Raw genomic sequence first — 18,901 nt, 5'->3', positions numbered from 1 at the left:
TTGGTGGTGACCAGAGGCGTCTTCTCAGCCAATCGCAGCCCTCCATTTCATGTTAGCTGGTAAACGAGCTGCAGTTCCTTCACCTGCCCTTCATCTTCCTCCCAATCATTGAGCACCCGGTTTAAACATAACTTACTTTTCTGGGCTATCATATTTGTTGAACACAGGGTACACGATAACTAATTCTTACTAATTCCTCCTGGGCTTGACCCACCCAACCTGAACTTACAAGTTTAAATCCTGTCTGTGGTTAGCCACAACTGTTAAGACTTAAAAACACTTGGGGATACGTTGGAAACAAAAGTTCAGGCTTTGCCTGACCCTCTGCAAAGCGGACACAGCTGCTCTTAATGACAACATAGGTGGCTCTGAAAAGAGCCTTTTTTTTATCTACTTCGTAAGGATGCAAGCTTAGGCCCGTTCCCCGCGGATGCGGCGGGCCAGCTGGATGTCCTTGGGCATGATGGTGACGCGCTTGGCGTGGATGGCGCACAGGTTGGTGTCCTCGAACAGACCCACCAGGTAGGCCTCGCTCGCCTCCTGCAGCGCCATGACGGCCGAGCTCTGGAAGCGCAGGTCGGTCTTGAAGTCCTGCGCGATCTCGCGCACCAGGCGCTGGAACGGCAGCTTGCGGATCAGCAGCTCGGTGGACTTCTGGTAGCGCCGGATCTCACGCAGCGCCACGGTGCCGGGCCGGTAGCGGTGCGGCTTCTTCACGCCGCCCGTGGCCGGCGCGCTCTTGCGGGCAGCCTTGGTGGCCAGCTGCTTGCGCGGGGCCTTGCCGCCGGTGGACTTGCGGGCGGTCTGCTTTGTGCGAGCCATGTTTTTGCGACTTTAGCTTGAAAGCCTCTAGTAGCCATATTTATAGACTTATCTTCGTCTTGATTGGGCCCGAAAAACAGGAGTCTCTGGATTTGGAATCTGATTGGGTAGAATTCGATCCTCGAGTCACGAGATAGTTACACGCACCATCTTTTCTGAGCCTTTCCCTTCTTCCTGTATTGACGGACCACGGAGCGATTGAAAAGGTGGCTCTTTTCAGTTGATGTACTTTTTCTGAAAGCAGTGTACAGTGTTTTACACACTGTGTGCCCTAACAGGTTCCTTCGGAAATAAGCTTGCCTCTTTCTGGTACTGCGACTCAGTTTGTTGCCAGTCACCAATTACTGTAACTTCTACAGTTAGCATTTATTTAGCTTCAGGCATTGGGCCCCGCGGTTTGGAAGCTTTTATAATGGTAGCTGAAGAATGACAAAACAATATATAGACAAAGCAATAAAAGGAACTAGATTACATTTTATCTACTTGTGTACCCAACCAAAATTGCCGTACATCAGCTGCACACTCACCCACGTTGTTTGCCGCCCCTGAGCCCCTCCCCTCTAGTGTCCACCCTCCATTTCATCCCTACATCAAAGACCAATTAAGCCCTACAGACGAAACGCTTATTTGTCAAAGGATAAGACTAGAAGTATTAATACCTCCTTTCCAGCAGAGAATAGTTACTAAATAACTAAACCTTTGTCCAGGTGACACATTAAAATAACTTTCAAAGCAAACTAGTAATTTATTGATGACTGAGGTGCTAACAAAGTTTTTCCCACAAACGCCTAACATTTTCTATATTCTTCCCAAGAACAGTGAAGCTTTATGTTTTGTTTTGTTTTTAAACCTTTCAGCTACTTGCCATGTTTTGGAAAGTGCTTGTTATAATGGTAAAATTGATTTTAAAGGAATTCCAAAGGAGGGACCACATGTAGAAGTTTGCTAGCTAAATTAATTTCATTAAGAATCCCCCAGAAGCAGAAGCAATCTCCAAAATAGGGCACAAAAGCATCACTGATGTGAACCATTACCCCTTCTGTGGTCTTTTTCTAGCAATGTTTTAAGCATGGACAGCAATGCTCTGTTTAAAGGTAGTTCTAGGGTCAGTGAGATGGGTCAGTTGGCAAAACTTTGTAGCACAGAAACACTTTCCTATTCTGCACTAAATCCTCTAGACCTTCTCAAACTTCTCCCATAAACTCCCATCAGAAGGGGACAGTACCCACCCAAATGTCATGTTTTCTTGTTAGATTGCCTTTGTAACTTATACTCAATCTCTATATGCTAATGCCCCTTTTCTGAGGTTTTCATTTCTGTCCTCAATTTAGATAATATTAAGTGAAAAATTCCAGGATAAAAGTCAGTTTTACATTGCATGCCTATTCCTAGAACAATGATGAAATGTCATGCTTTCTCACTCAGGACATAAATCACCTCCTTGTTCACCATATCCCTACTAAGTACAAATTAATCACTTTCTAGCTCCTCCATTCTCATAGTATCTGCTGAGGCATTGAGCGCCTTTGTTCGGGTAAAGGTGATCTTGGGCAAACTGAAGTGCAAACTTTAGTAAGGAACGTGATCATCGTTGTTGCTTTTCCTCTTTTTACTGAGTTTAAGTTTATAACTTAAACTTTATGATAAGCATATATACACATACTCTAGGGAAACATATAGAGCTGCATATGTGATGTACATTGTTATCTATATGCTTAGGTGTGGACCCAGGATCTTGGACTGCATCATCTGAGGGTAAGAGAAAGCTACTGCTTTCAAGTATAGAATCCAAGAGTTTATTTTACTTAATAGACAATAAGAAAACCCCAAGAGTCTTCCTCTTCTCTTAATTTTAAAAGTATGCTTGTAAGAGTTTTCTATTTTTCAGAAACAGGGATGCCACTATGAATGTGAATCCTAAGGCAAGAAATTAGAAATAAAAAAAGGAAGCTTTCAAGGGTTGTCAGGAACACTTCCTGAAATACAATATCTCTGATGCCTCGGAAAGCTTAGTTTTTATTCCTCCCACTATATACTGCCTTTAATAACAATTCAGAGTTATATTAGTTCAGTCGTGTTTGGTTCTTACATTGGCCACTAGAATAATGTTCTTGTGAAGTTCTGGAACAAATCTCTTATCAGAAGGGGGTTATGATATAGAAGAAACCATTTCTCTGCAGTTATGGGGCATAGGAACTATTTCTCAGAAAAGTCCTGATATTTTCCATTAAAATATACCTTAAAAGGGGCCAAGCAGGTGAAAAGTTTCTGCACCCCAACAAGCCTCTCTCCGCTGATGCAGCAATCCAAATGAGACCAAATCAAACTGAATTAGAAAAAATTCATGTTTAATGGATACAACGCTCCTGGAAGGTCCACCCACAGAGGAGAGGGGAAAGAGACACTAGAAAACCACATGTCTGGGGGGGGGGCAATTTAAATGACCCGTGGGAGTGGTCTTGAGCATCTCTGGGGGGAGGGGTCATCATTTGGCAGGCTTTCTGAGATGCATCAGGGTTTGGAAGGAGATAGGGGACGGGGGGCTTGTGTGGAATCCACCATAACATCCCAGACTCTTTGGGTATGTGGATGCCAGGGGCTGGGGTGAAGCCTCCACCATAACAGCAGGGTGTAAGGGTACATGCCTTTAATCCCAGCACGGGGGAGACAGAGGCAGGTGCATCTCTTGTGAGTTTTAGGCCCTTCTGGCCTACACAATGAGTCAATTCCAGGACAGCCGGTTACACAGTGAGACCCTGTCTCAAAACAAATTACAGGGGCCTGAAGTTTGAAGACTGAGAACTGAAATTTTATTAATTGGGGTGAGTACAAGAAGCTTAAATTTTTTTTCCCATACAACAGACAAACAAACAGAAATTTTAAATAAATGAACTATTGGGCACACAGTATTTTGTATGTACTTACTTGTGTTTGTTTTTAATACAAAAGTACGGACTAAGTTTTTTGCTTAATTGCAGGATAAGATTTTTGCTTTAACTTTCATAGTTGGAACTGAATCTTACAAGAAAAGATAGGTCAAAACAATTTGTTTTCTTTTTAAATATGTTATTTTCTTCTAAATATTGAGAGTAGACATGAGAATTCTCAAAAGATGAGTAGTTCAAAATGGGTGGTTGGGACTTAGGGTCCATGTAGGGGAAAGGGAAAGGAAGAAGGGACACTTAGGGAAAAATCAAATGACTTTTTGGGGAAATAAATAGCCCTTAGGAGAATAGATAGGGACAGGACAGACCTGAAACAAGTCTGCTTAGGTCTCAGCTCTGAGAAGAGAGTCAGAGCAGCTCCCCCCACCCCCATAGTCCTGCCCCCCAGGTTATTTTCAGCAAGTGGAATATGCTGACTTCTTTTTCTTTTGCAGGTTCTACTTAGAGACAGAGAAGGGAATTTCAGGATCTCATACCTTCAATTCAAAATTATTCTCATGTCCACGCTGGGCACATAATCTTAATCCCTTTCAACTAAGATGGTAGACAGTCTCTGATTATGCCTAGGGGCCTGGTACCAAGGTCCTTCACCCTTGGCATGTGGTTGTTTTATTTTGCAATTTGATTATGTCTTCCTTTTTAAATAGTGTTTCAAGACAAGTGCAGGCCCTGTCCATTCATTCATAAGCAATTACTGAGGCTCTACTGCACTTCAATTTACAAAAACAGCAAACAGAAATCACATCCTATAAGGAACATGGTTGAGGGTGTGGAGGAGTCAGTAAGATACAAAGTGTGAAGTAACACATTTTCCAGGAGCTGCTACCTATGACTATAGAATTCAGAAAACAGCAATCTTGGCCAGGAAGCTCCTGGACTGGAGAAGCTATGTGAATTCTGGGGTGCTGGTTTGGGCAAGTAGGCATGTCCATGCTGTGACCACAGTGGAATCTGTCAGTCAAGAGACTTGTACAACTGTCCAGGTTTAAGGGGGTGAGGTGGGGGAGTGAAGGGACAAGTCCCCTACCTTCTAAGAAACACATTTCACAGACCTTAGGTTTAAAGCATTTGAGTTTGGGGGTGGGGGTGGCGTTGAGCCCTTCGCCTAACAGGACTCAAAACTTCCCACATCTTCCTACAAGCCTGGAGCCAGAAAATCCGGAATGGGGGGGGGGGAATCAAGGGTTCATCAGTACATATAAAACAAGGCATATAGAATTACCTTTTAAAAAAAATACTTTTCCCCCCAGAAAAACAAAATGAAACAACTCATCACAATTCTTTCTGCTGCAGAAAGAAATGTCTAATCATTCTTTGATGGAGGGCTCTGGGAACGACGAACACGATAGCAGTCCAGAGTCATTTCGGGCGTCACTGTATGAAGCAGATACACGCTTGCAAAAGCGAATTTATCCAGCTGCATGGGGGCCCAGTTTGGGAAATATTCCCAGGCTGAAAACACCGGCAGAACTCAAAGGACTGGTCGAAACGAGTGTGGTACCTCTCCCAGACTCTGCTTATCAGCAGGTCTTTGGGGAGAGGTCTGAGGGGGAATCGCTGTCCTCGGCGTAATATCCCCAGACCAATTTTCCTAGGACCTAGTTTCTGCTTGAGCAGAAAACTGTATATATCAACAAAGCAACAACTATGCTCAGATCCCTGGCTCCGAAGCTTCCGATCATGGTTCCCTCACAACTGGAACATCTTTTGCAGCGCTTTTATCTAGCTAGCTCGGGGCCCTTCGATGCGGCGCTCTCCCCTTCTCGTCTCTGAATTCCCCTTCTTTCTCCAATCTTTGGTCCTTTTAGCGAAGAAACGGAGTCGTAAAAGACTGCAGAATCTCTAAGTTTTATTTGGGGATCTGAATTCTCTCAGGGACAATGGCATTACAATTTAAGAAAATTAAAAAGAAAAATAAAAAAGAAAGGCAAGGGACTATGAGGGACCGGTAGAGGGCAAAGAAGAGAGGGGGGGGGAAACAGGAAATGACGCAACATGTAGGGCCCGGATGATTTAGAAAGGTTCCCGCCCGCGCGCTTTCGGTTTTCAATCTGGTCCGCTCCTCTCATATATCTGAGGGCAGCCACACTCAGCGTTCCACAGGCTTCTAGTCTTTTGACTGCAAGCATCATGTCTGGAAGAGGAAAGGGTGGAAAGGGTCTGGGCAAAGGGGGTGCCAAACGCCACCGCAAGGTCCTTCGCGACAATATCCAGGGCATCACCAAGCCTGCCATCCGCCGTTTGGCGCGACGCGGTGGCGTCAAGCGCATCTCCGGCCTCATCTACGAGGAGACCCGCGGTGTGCTGAAGGTGTTCCTAGAGAACGTGATCCGAGACGCCGTCACATACACTGAGCACGCTAAGCGCAAGACCGTCACCGCCATGGACGTAGTCTACGCGCTCAAGCGCCAGGGCCGCACCCTGTATGGCTTCGGAGGCTAAGACTTCATCGCCACTGCTTCATTCTCCCATCCCTAACGGCCCTTTTTAGGGCCAACCACAGGTTCATCAGGAGAGCTGGCACTCTGTGATACTAGATCTTACCAGGTTGCTCCCTTTTACATCCGTTGATAGACTATTAAGGGTGAGTGCTCAATGGAATCGCCGGGTTTGGAGTAGCGTTTACTGCAGTTTATCAATGTCGGTTTTTCTTAGCATTCAGGGCAGGGGCTGCTCATAGGCAGCTGTTTCTAGTTTCTATTGGCGGTGGCGGTACAGCTATGAGCTGGTTGTCAGGTAAGTGGCTGGTTTAAAGAGGGGCTCATGTGCCCAATACTTGGGAAGGCTCTTCAGTTTGGGCAGTGGTGTAAGAAAATGGACTGCCATTAGTGGCTTTGCATAGGCGTGGTGGCTATTGTCCCATTTTTTTTTTTTTTTGTTTGGTTTTTGCTTTTTTAAATAGTTGGGGTGGGAATCCAGAGGCAAGAGCTGATGCAGAGGGCATGGAAGGGTGGCACATACTGGCTTGTTAACATGGCTTCTGCCTGCCTTTTCTTAGATTTGGGTTTTTGGGTTTTTTTTTGGGGGGGGGGGGTAAGAAAGTATTTCTCTGCAGCCTTAGACCAGACTGGCCTTGTTCTCAGACCCACCTGTCTGCCTCCTGAGCGATGTGATTAAAGGCGGGCCTGCACCGTCTTTACACAGACCCTTGCATCACAAGACCCTGTCACAAAGAAAACCATAAACAAGAAGTTGAGGCAAACTATAATCAGGCATGTGGCATGTTGGGACATGTTTAGAAAGACATGCCCATCCCCCATCAGCACAGAAGGTGTAGTTTAATGTTGATAGGGCAAAAGCAAATTCTTAGTGAAGAATATAGCAAGCCATTTTCTATGCTTCACTCTTCCCTACTGTCCAGATTGTTAGAGGTTGTGGGGTCTTAGTTTAATTGTGTGTTAATTCTCTTATTTTGAAATACTGTGCAGTCTCCATATTCAATTACATGATATTACATAAGGATTCAACTTCCAATTCAAGAAACTGGATTTTAGTGTATACCACCTCAGGAATGCTGTAAGGATCAGCAGTGTATTTGTATTGATCCACCTGTAGTTGTCATATTCGAAATACATATTAGGTAACTGTATATGTGTGCTCCATGTATACACACACACACACACATGCTCTCGAGGGCCCAACAGTTCAAGGTAGCCCATACTGAATAAGACGAGGAATATAATTTCCAGAATCTCAAAATTACAGAAATCATTATGTTAATGATAAAATTAAGGGAAGCTCAGTGGTAGGAGTGGAGTTTATTTCATTTTTTTGTCAAATCCAGAATGCCTTCCTTCCTTCCAATTAGGTATTCAGTAAACCCGAGGGCTCCGGAGATCGCAAGGATAGCATTTGTGACCATTTGTGCTGAGAAAGAAATGGGCTTTCCTTTACAGCCTCGCCTCCAATTTACAATCCTAGTTCAGCTAGTGCTGTGATTCCCACCTGTGAGGGCCCTCCAGATGAGAACATCTGATTCTCAAGGAAGAGCTCTATAACACTGGTTACAAGGGCTTTCAGAAAACTAAATCAGCAAATAAAGGAAGCAGGAAACATTTCTAGATTGAAGTCCCGGATCTGAAAGTGAGATTTCCAGTTCATCAGAACAGATCACCTTGGCCTCACTGTAGACCAACCGAGTTGGAAACGCTGGGTGTTTGGCCCAGCAACTTGTGCCTTAATGCCAAGCTCTCCAGGTGGTTCTGACACTCATTTAACTACTATGGACCCAGCTGATATGTTTTGGTTGTTATGGTGATGGTGCTGGGCATCACATGCAGTACATTCTATGCTGATACAAGTTCTCTATCACTAAACTATAACCCCATCCCTAGTTAAAGGACACAAGTGACACCCTGCTTGCTATAATATTATATCTTGGTTTATTTGATATTAAGTAAAAAAAAAAATATAGGTAGAAAGAGACATAGTTGCTTTGCCCCTCAAGCAAACATACAGGCTGTAGAAATAAAAAGGGTACAGGCTTGTTTTATTAAATAATACTGCTTTGTGCTTTTAATAGTAGAAAATTGAATTTTAAATGAATGGTATGTTTTTTTTCTTCTGAAAAATTTCCAGGATCCAGCCTTTACACCATTACTTATCTTTTCTTTTGCTTCTTGAGAGAGCATCTTCCTATATAACCCTCCTGTCCTAGAACTTTGTGAAGGCCAGGCTAGCCTTGAAGTCTACCACTGATTCTGGAGTGCTGAGATTAAAGGCAGTGTACCACCATGTCCAGCAAGTGACAATGACATACATGCTTTTGTAGATTTTTTTGCATGATTTTACTAATGACGTTTGCTCACATCTTATCAGTCTCACCAATATTATGCTAAAACACGGCTGAATCAAGTTAGCTATGTCAAGTCTATTCAGACTGTTCAGTTAGGCATCACTGCAGTAATGAATCCCTTTTTTCCTTTACCATCTCAGCCATCTATAACAGGAAGGACCATAAAACCCAGTCTAGCCATCCGTAACAGTGAAGAATATAACATGTAATCCTTCATTTTCTTTGGTTTACTAACAAAATAGTTTCCTTTCCATTTCTGATCCTGAATGTGCTCCATGAGGAAGACCTTAACGCCTCTCATTTTTATAGAGTAGAGGCAGAGCATCCCTGAGAAATAAGTGCAGAGGTTTAGCCCATGGTTCTGCTTCTATTGTAGTGGCATTAGAGTGTCCCACCCACTAATCCTATTTCCCTAAAAAACACTTAGAAGTCTGACTTCCTCTCCTCTCTGACTCCCTGCAGCATCCTCACAAACACCCAAGCTAGCCACCTTTCCCTGTCCTCATTCTATCCCTTCCTTTGAAACCCTCTACTCTATGGTAACTATTGTTATATGCGTTATTTCTCTAGTTAAGTCAAAAGACCTGAGCCGACATTTAGACAGACTGAGACTAATTGTACATATCTGAATGGATATACAGAGAATTATTAGGAATAATCACAAAGATTTAACCATGGTTTATAGGTTTATAGGTTTTGTTCTCTTCCTTGAAAGTTTCTGAATTGTTCGAATTTCTTACAATACACACGGATGTATTTCTTCACAAGATAATAAGATGATTGATGGTTTGATGACATCGTCCATGGAAAATTCCATTTTTGCCAAAGCTAAACTTCCTCATCTTTGGCGTTTCTGAAACTGCCTACTTTTCCATTGGAAACACTTTAAAGAGCAAATAAGATCTAGGCAAAACCACACGGAGTCCACAAGTGCCACAGAAACCAAAGTGATGCTCATTGCCTACTTCATTTTCCCTTTGTTTTCGGGGTAAACGTCTTTCTCATTCCCTGTCACCGGAGACTTAGGTGGTACCGATGTCTCCAAGGCCTGTCCTGAAGCTTTCCTGTCCTTGAGCAGCTCTGCTCTGGCATTGCTGCGAGTTCCTCCGCAGCTCCCTTCCAGGCTCTGAAGCTATCGAAAGCCATAGGTTCAGTCCATCCATTTTGATTAGTTTTTACCTCAACAGCTCTGTGCTGGCCAGTTTTATTTTATCTTAACACAAGCTATAGTCATCTGAGGAAGGAACCTCAGGAGAGAAAATGCCTCCATACGATTGGGCTGTAGGCAACTCTGTAGGGCATTTTCTTAATTAGTGATTGGTGGGGAGTAATGCATGGGAAATAAGATTCACTGGGACTCGTATAGGTTGAATGAGGTTTATTCGGGGAAAATTCACTTACACATGAAACAGATGATCGCCGCGGGTTCCCGCTATACGGATGCCATCCAGATGCTCTCTGCCACCTGACCAGGAAGCGAGAGATGGAACTGGGGTCCGGGACCCCCAGACTTAGCCTTCCTCTTCACCTCTGCACCTGTGCCCACGCCCCCAATGGGCGTGGTCAGTGCAACAAGTGTGGGCTGGGTGGATATCTCACTACAGGGGAGGGACCAGCCCATTGGTTCTATAAGAAAATTGGTTGAGCCAGGTAGTGGTGGCACACACCCTTAATTCCAGCACTTGGGAGGCAAAGGCGGGTGGATCTATGGGAGTTTTAGGATAACCTAGTCTACAAAGCGAACTCCAGGATAGCCAGGGCTGTTACATGGAGAAAATGCTATCTTCAACAACAACAAAAACAACAACAACGCAGGCTAAGCAGCCATAGGAACAAGCCAGAAAGCAGCCCTTCTCCATGGCCTCTGCCTTGGTCCTGCTCTGTTGAGTTCCTACTTTAACTGCTTCCCTTGATTTAACTGTTACATGGAGGTAATAAGTAGAGCAAGCCCTTTCCTCCTCAAGATACTTTTGGTTGTAGTGTTTCCTCACAACAATAGGAACCCTGATTAACCCAAGCCCCTTTCCTCCCTTCCCCTCATCCAGATCCAGACAAGCTTCTACATGCCTCAGAGTGAACAGTCGCTGTGGCTGTGACCCTCATCAGCTATTGTCCTGAAGCCTGAGATTTTGGAGTTCCTTCGGGTTCCATTCACATCCACTTACTAATCTTTCGTTTTTTGTTTTCATAGAGGGTTTCTCTGTATAACAGCCCATTCTATCTTTTGTAGAGCAGGCTGGCCTCGAACTCACAACAATCTGCTTGCTTCTGCCTCCCAAGTGCTGGGATTGATGAAAGGTGTGCACCACTATGCCTGGCTATTAATCCTCTTCATAGACAGTTTGATTCTCCATTTGTTAAGCAACTGCCTCCTTTCCTCCCTCTTCTCTTTACACTAACTAACTAATCTCCCACCCTTCTACAAAACAATTCTATGTTTAAAGTATCTTCTTGTGACTGTTATGAAATGTATATTAATATACTTTTGTCCCCACCCCCCAGACAGTTTCTCCGTGTAGCCTTGGCTGTCCTGGAACCTGTTCTGTACTAGGCTGGCCTTGAACTCATAGAGATCTGCCTGCCTCTGCCTCCTGATGATTAAAGGTGTGCTGGGATTAAAGGTGTGTATCACCACCACCTAGTTTATGCTTTAAATTATATAAATAGAATTTTTCATGCTAATCTCATTCCATCAGTTCTTCCCTCCTCTCTCTGACTACATTTGGCCCAGAACTGTTGGGTTTTTGTTTTGTTTTGTCTTTTAAGTCCTGCTTTTTGTTGTTAAGTGTTGTTTTCTGAACATAAAATCCTCTACCTCCTCCCCACAGCACATGTCTGGGAGAGATTTGCACATTAAAACTTATTAGCCAACGTGATAGTGTGAAGAAGATGGGGAGGGCTTTACAAAGTATTTTAGAGTTTCTATGCTATGACAAAACACCGAGACACACCGCCTTTGATCCCAGCACGCCGGAGGGGAGATACCCTTTCTCGAGAGAAAAAAAAAAAGAGGCAACTTTAAAGGAAAGTTTATTTCATTTTACAGCATATAGTCAATGTTAGTCTTATTCCATCAATTCCCACTTCCCCTCCATAAGGTAGTTCAAGTTTGCCTATGTGGTCCAAGCTTTAATTGAATTTGTAATCCTCTGGCCTTAGCTTCCAGAACACTGGGGTTACAATTGGGTACCACCACATTTAGTCCAGACTGTTTTCTATTTTTGTTTTTTATCCAGGAAAATCAGGGCAGGAACTCAAGTTGGGCAGGTATCTGGAGGAAGATGGAGCTGAAGCAGAGGCCATGGAAGCTTCCTGACTTGTTCCCTAAGGCTTTCTCAACCTGCATTCTTTTTTTTTTTAATTATTTATTATGTATACAGTATTCTGTCCACTTCGGACAGAAGAGGTCACCAGATCTCATTACAGATGGTAGTGAACCGTCATGTGGTTGCTGGAAAGGGAATTTAGGACTTCTGGATCCAGCTAGTGTTCTTAACCATCCCCCATCAACCTGCATTCCTATAACCCCAGGACCACCTGCCCAGGAATGACATTACCTACAACTGGTTGGGTCCTCCAAATAAATCATTAATCAAGAAAACACCCTACAGACTTGCCTACAGGCTAATATGATGGAGGTGTTTTCCTGATTAAGATTCCTTCTTCCCAGATGACCTGGCTTGTATCAGGTTGACATAAAACCTAGACAGGACAGGAGACTTTAAGTCATGAGAGCAGAGCCCTCACTAATGGGATTAGTGAGTGAACTGTGAACGTCTCCCACTGTGTTGGGAACCCTGTAAAGGACCATCTCTGAGAAATGCCCTCACCAGACACAAATCTGCTGGCACCTGGTCCTCCCAGCCTCCAGAATGGTCAACAGTGCATTTCTGTTCATAAACTACCTAGTCCAAAATATTTTAACACTGCAGCCCAGATGGAAGACAGAGTGAATCTATATTTTATGTGTTCTTTCTCTTGGTGAGGAATACCCACATTATCCCCAGTGTCTGGGCAAACTTATTGTATCTTCTGCAAGACCTGCAGAGCGTGGACCTTCATGCTCTGACTCAGGAAAGGTGACATCCCAAATCACTCACAAGAAACGGTCTTGATGCAAACTGCATGAGGAATTTTTTATTCCAAGTGCATTGGGGTCCACAGTCATACACACGCAGATGTAGAGGACCTTGAGGGCAGAATTGAGACAGTTTTTTTAATAAGGGTTTATAACAAAGCCCATACACCAAACCAATCATCCCAAAATGTCAAGATCCCATGTGGTGTGGGCCAATCAATTTAAACCAATTTTTGTTTTTCTATAGCTGTATTGGTGTGGGCTCCTGGGTGGAGTGATAGTTGGCAGTTAGGATTTGGGGCAGGGGTTCTGCAAGCAATTTACTAAAGTTAGATATTCAGCTGGTCAACTCATTTTCTATTATCCTTATTCAGCGGGAAAGTAAGGCCTTGGGACAGTTCAAAGCTTGGGTGGTTATGACTTTTTGAACAAAATGACCCATAACAGTTCCCAGAAACCAGACTGTTGTTGAGAATAACAACATCCCTCAGAAACTAGGTGGTTATGAATAATAATAACAATTTCCAGAAACTGGTCATCGAGACCAGGCTATTTTATGTGTTTCCTTTTTCCTGAGCTTTGCATGTAGCTAGGGTGATTTTTAAATACATGCTGGGGGATACTTTTAAACTTCTAACTTCCAGTGGTCATTGGGGAGTTAGGCTGTATTTTTATCCTTTTACTTCTCATAAACTTGCATGAGAATTTCTTTGGGATAAATATCTAGAAACAGAACTTCTGGTTCCTTGATCTATGTAAACTTGTATTAAGTGGTGGCTGCTTTAGCCCCACATGCTACCAGGACAGCGTCAAGCACCTATATCCTCCGTCATGGCCATCCCTAGACATGATTTAGCTTTGCCGTTTTAAATTGATATCTGTACTATTTTAACTTGCCTTTGTGTGATTTCTAGGGTTTTTTTTTTAGATTAATTTTATTATTTATTGTGTGAGAGTGGTGTGGGAGGTACCTATGGAAGCCAGAAGATAGTGTCAGGTCCCTTGGAACTGGAGTCACAGGTGATTGTGAGCCTCTCAATGTGGATGTTGGGGACACAACTGGTCCTCATCAGAAGCAGAAAGCCAGCTCTCCAGCCCCATGAGGTCATATTTCATACTTCCTTTTTATAACCAACCTTCCATTCATATGATTTCTCTTCTGCTGGCAGAGGAAAACCAGGAAAAACATTCAGGACCCTTAATAGTCTGGGCTCAAAGCCTCCACCCACCGTTTGCTTCTTATTCTGCCTTTGCCCCTCTCTGTACCCTGGTCACCACCTGCAGTTTCTCTATTTAGTTTCTGCTTCTTCTGCCTGCATCAGACAGCTCCAGTCCCAAGATTTATTGTGGAAAGAATTGCTCTTCCCCTCTGAATGTGGGTAATTCAGTCTTTCCTTCTCCACTACTTACCAAAGGTCTCATTTCTGTTTCTCTAACCTCACATGCCTGCCTCCATCCAGGTGGGTATGAAACCATGCTGGGATTCCCACTAAATAAATCAGTAGCAAGTTTTTAATTTATATGAGTGGTGATTTTACAATGCTCTTGGTAATTTTCTGTTGATATTGATATCAACCCCCCCTTTTTTTTTTAATTTTCTGTGTGTGCATGCATGCTGTAGCCCAGTGGTTGGGGTGGTATGAGAGGGAGCTTGCTGGAGTTGGTTCTCTGTCCGTGGGAGCTCCGGATAGACCTCAAGTCACAAGGCTTGGCAGGAAGTGCCTTTAACCACTCTGCCATCTTGGCAGCCCAGTTTACTGCCACATGTGAAACTCTGTCTTAAATATTTTTTTGAAATTGTAATTTATATCTCTTGCATGGTTGTAACCCATTATTAGTACATGGTAACATCCTTAGATGGGAGGCAGTATCATCTTGAAATTTTTATCTCATGGCTTAGACTGGGATTGAAAATGTCACTTTGTGCAATTAGTTTCCATTTTGAATACATTTGAATATGTATACTAGGTGGTAAAATGAATATTTTGCTATAGTTTTAAGTCATCAGAAATCAGTTATAGCTGATTCCAAATTTCACTAAGATATACTATACCATAGGTCATGTAGTTGTTGGTGTCTAGTTCTCTGTGACAGTGAATTGGTACAAAAAGAAAAGCAAAACACAAGACCCAGGTTCCACTGGCTGCATAGGCATAGATTCTGTGAGTGTTCAACAGGAATAAAACAGTCTTTCTGTCTCAGAGCCTTTGTGAAAACAAATGAGTTTAGGGAAAGACCAGGAACACAGTCGCTTTCAGGTTTAGAGCACATGTCTAGAAACTGGTAGTGTATTTCACATTATCTGCCAATTGATTTGGCATCATTTTATTTTCCATGACAGTCATTATCAAGATTTACAGTGATACTCATGGTGGTTAATCTTTATTGTTAAGTTGACTGGAATTCAAATAACCTAGGAGACATACCTCCACAGTGTTTTTGTGTGTGATCCCAGACAAGCTTAACTGAGGAGAGAAGACTACTTAGGATTGCAGGCAGTGCCATCCAATGGAGTGGGGCCCCAGACTAAACAGTGAGCAGAGGGAGCACCAACAACTGTTTCTTGATTATTCCTGCAATGTGATCAACTGACCCCAGCTCTCGTTGCCATTCCTTCACCTTACCCCTTCTGGGGTTTTGTAGTGAGATATCCACCCTACCTGTACTTGTTGCACTGACCACACCCATTGGTTCATGGGGACAGGTGCAGGTGTGACCTGTAGGGTCTAGGTCTGGGGCCCCAGACCCCACCCAGCTCGCTCTCTTCCTGGTCAGAGACAGAGAGCATCCGTTGGCATCCTTGGAATGGGAACTTGTGGCCATCATCTGTTTCTGGTGTAAGTGATTTCTCCCCAAATAAACATCCATCAGCCAATATTGTGACCCAGAATCTTATTTCCCATGCATTAGGTTTTGTTTGTTTCTTTGTTTGGTTGGTTGGTTTTGGTTATTGAGACATAGCTGTCTCAATAACCCTAGCTGTCTTTGAATTCACCACATAAATCAGACTGGCCTCAAACTCAGGGACCCCCTGCCTCAGCCCCCAGAGTGATATTAAGAGTGTGTTACCACGACTGGCTTCCCTATCCATTCTTAACCCCAAATAACTCCATCTTCACTTGATTTGTTTCTGTTGGGTATTTCTCACAGCAACAAGAACAGTTAGTAATACAATCTTGAAGTCATTAGTGTTAATGATACCATTAGCGCTCATTACTGTGATGAGGTTGCAGGGACCCCACATACTGGGTAGAAAAGCTCATTAGAGATCAAAGTACAAGACTATCTGTCTCTTGCCTGGTGGGCAGAGAGAAGAACAAAGTGGTGGAGAAACAAGCAGATTTAATAATGGTCAGCAGGGCAAATCTTTAAATTGATCCAAACTGTTTGGATCAATTGGGAACTAGATGCCTTTGCCTGAAGTAAACTGACCTTTGGGGTGGATTAAGGAAGGTTCCTGGCAAACAGAAACCTGCTTTTGTGCCTCCTTACCCAGTAACAATCCTGTTTACCTGTCCTGCTTAGGACACATTGTCACCAGAACTGCCATTTTGGGGGTTCCCTTTGGGTCTAACACACATGAGCCTTTGTCTTAAGCATTTTGTGGAAATTGTAAATTATTTTCATTCTTACAGAAAGCAATGTGGATACAATTCTATTCAGGGCAAAGAAACTGAGGCCCACATCTTTTCTTTGACCCTACTCCAGGTAAGAGTCTGGAGTTTGGCCCTACTTTTCCATGGGTCTTATTGGGCCCATGGATATAAGACCCAATTCATAGCAACAAGGTTCTTAAAGCTCATTTCCCACTCCCTTTCTCTTCCCTCTCCTTGCCACTCTTTGCTGATACTTTGGCGGGTCTCATCCCGAGCTCTGCTCAATCCCAAAGAAAGCTCACCAAGGCTGAATCCTTAGAGCAGCCTGTTCAGTCAGTGGCCATTAAACTTCAGAGAGTGCTCATGGGATTGGGGGTGGTGGGCTAGTTTTAGTACAGCCATCTGAATTCTCAGTTTATCTGGAACGCTAAAGCTAGTTCAGTCACTATGGGGCAATGGGCACCTTGGGCTTTTCAGACATTGCTTATGAGAAATGTTCTGATGCCTTTATTTGGGACCTGCCTTAAGGACCTTAAAAGTTCTTGCCATAATTGCAACCCAGATCGTAACATCAAGAGACTTAGCCCCTTGAGTCCAGTGCCACTGCATAATGCAAAGATGAACAAATCAGGCCCATCTGTATAGATACTCTCTGTGGTGTCCTAGATACCAGCTACAAGGTAGTGAGATAGGGGCAGCCAGCATGAGCAGGGCAGCTATTTGGTCTAATGGGTCGGTTCAACAGGCACTGTTACCAAAGCATTAGGACGCCAAGAGACAGGCGAACAGCTCTCCCGGGAGCACGTGGTGGCTCTGAAAAGAGCCTTTGGTGGGACGGAACCGGGGCCGGGAGCTCAGGCCCGCTCCCCGCGGATGCGGCGGGCCAGCTGGATGTCCTTGGGCATGATGGTGACGCGCTTGGCGTGGATGGCGCACAGGTTGGTGTCCTCGAACAGACCCACCAGGTAGGCCTCGCTCGCCTCCTGCAGCGCCATGACGGCCGAGCTCTGGAAGCGCAGGTCGGTCTTGAAGTCCTGCGCGATCTCGCGCACCAGGCGCTGGAACGGCAGCTTGCGGATCAGCAGCTCGGTGGACTTCTGGTAGCGCCGGATCTCACGCAGCGCCACGGTGCCGGGCCGGTAGCGGTGCGGCTTCTTCACGCCGCCCGTGGCCGGCGCGCTCTTGCGGGCAGCCTTGGTGGCCAGCTGCTTGCGCGGGGCCTTGCCGCCGGTGGACTTGCGGGCGGTCTGCTTCGTGCGGGCCATGGCGAACTCTGAAGGCGAAGAGACCAGGAGCAACTGGGACCTGCCCTCACCCGGGCCGGCCCTTTTATAGGAGCAGTCTCTCCCCCAGGCGGGGCGGGGACAGCGACTTGAAAGTCCCGCGCTGCCCGGCCATTGGCCGTGGCGTCACCGGCCCCGGGCCCGCCCATTGGCTCGGACCCGACCCGCCCCCTCGCCCCGCCCGCCCGCCCGCCCCTTGCCCAGCCCCGCCGCTGGCTGGCTGGCTGGCTCGCCCAGGCGCTCCGCGGGCGGGGCCGTCTGTGGTAGCTACCGGTGGACGGCCGGTGCCAGCTCTGCCGGAAAGACGCGCGCGCAACCGCCGCACCGCCCGCCCGGCGTCCAAAGTCACAGAGCGGGACACGAACCTCCTCCTAGACTTTGCCGGAGGGGCGAGCGGCAGGGGCGGCCGGCTGTGACTTAATAAGAGGTCCGGCCTGGCTGGCTCCGACTGGACTCCTGGTCGAGTCCCGGTCTCGGGGGAAGTGGGGGCAGAGGCTTTCGGGGCGCTAGGTTGGGAGCTGGGGGGGCGCCTTACGAGCCCGACAAGCTGTGTGGGGTTCGTGTGTGTCGGGGAGACGACATATGGCGGGCGCAGAGTGCTCAGTACAACTGCTCCGAGACGCCAGACTCGGCGCAGGACACGGGGAGACAGACCCCACAGGATGCTTGGGAGCCCACGCGCAGCGGGAAGGGGATGGGGACTGGACGGAGAGCGAGTGGCGACGCCACACTCTACACCTTGGGACCCGGAAGCCACTAGGCCGACTACCGTGCCACAACCCTTTAATCTGAACCGGTGGGTGGCTCTGAAAAGAGCCTTTTGAGTTCGCGGGCGTCCTCCCGAGACGCGGGCCGCTGCGAGCAGCGACCTCACTTATTTGCCCTTCGCCTTGTGGTGGCTCTCGGTCTTCTTGGGCAGCAGCACGGCCTGGATGTTGGGCAGGACACCGCCCTGCGCGATGGTCACTTTGCCCAACAGCTTGTTGAGCTCCTCGTCGTTGCGGATGGCCAGCTGCAGGTGGCGCGGGATGATGCGCGTCTTCTTGTTGTCGCGGGCCGCGTTGCCCGCCAGCTCCAGGATCTCGGCCGTCAGGTACTCCAGCACGGCCGCCATGTACACCGGCGCGCCGGCGCCCACGCGCTCCGCGTAGTTGCCCTTGCGCAGCAGCCGGTGCACACGCCCCACCGGGAACTGCAGGCCGGCGCGCGACGACCGCGACTTGGCCTTGGCGCGGGCCTTGCCTCCTTGCTTACCGCGACCAGACATGACGAAAAATAAATGCAAAACACACACGCTCACAAACAGAAAACTGCGCGCCAGTGCCGCCGCCTCACCCTTTTATAGGCAGAGCTCCGATTGTCCGCCCGACGCTCTCATTGGC

General features: G+C 46.1%; 3 protein-coding genes across 3 annotated transcripts; 1 reads left to right on the top strand and 2 right to left on the bottom strand.

The window, feature by feature from the left end:
- Window positions 1–381: 381 nt before the first annotated feature.
- On the bottom strand, window positions 382–17,540 carry LOC127232959 (uncharacterized). The gene is made up of 4 exons (XM_051199273.1): window positions 17,094–17,540; window positions 5,990–6,083; window positions 5,763–5,901; window positions 382–832 (listed from the first exon to the last, which is right to left on the bottom strand). The coding sequence occupies exons 1-4, from the start codon at window positions 17,499–17,501 to the stop codon at window positions 412–414; spliced, it is 1,062 nt and encodes a 353-aa protein (XP_051055230.1). The 5' UTR covers window positions 17,502–17,540; the 3' UTR covers window positions 382–411.
- On the top strand, window positions 5,898–6,209 carry LOC127232679 (histone H4). The gene has a single exon (XM_051198862.1). It carries the CDS (start codon window positions 5,898–5,900, stop codon window positions 6,207–6,209), a length of 312 nt encoding a protein of 103 aa, XP_051054819.1.
- A 745-nt stretch (window positions 17,541–18,285) lies between the features above and the next one.
- LOC127232841 (histone H2A type 2-A) lies at window positions 18,286–18,786 on the bottom strand. Its single transcript, XM_051199150.1, has one exon. It carries the CDS (start codon window positions 18,784–18,786, stop codon window positions 18,394–18,396), a length of 393 nt encoding a protein of 130 aa, XP_051055107.1. The 3' UTR covers window positions 18,286–18,393.
- Between the last annotated feature and the right edge of the window lie 115 nt (window positions 18,787–18,901).

The sequence above is a fragment of the Phodopus roborovskii genome, unplaced genomic scaffold (genome assembly GCF_943737965.1).
Source record: "Phodopus roborovskii unplaced genomic scaffold, PHOROB, whole genome shotgun sequence".
Taxonomy (NCBI): domain Eukaryota; kingdom Metazoa; phylum Chordata; class Mammalia; order Rodentia; family Cricetidae; genus Phodopus; species Phodopus roborovskii.
This window is presented reverse-complemented; position numbering and strand designations above follow the sequence as displayed.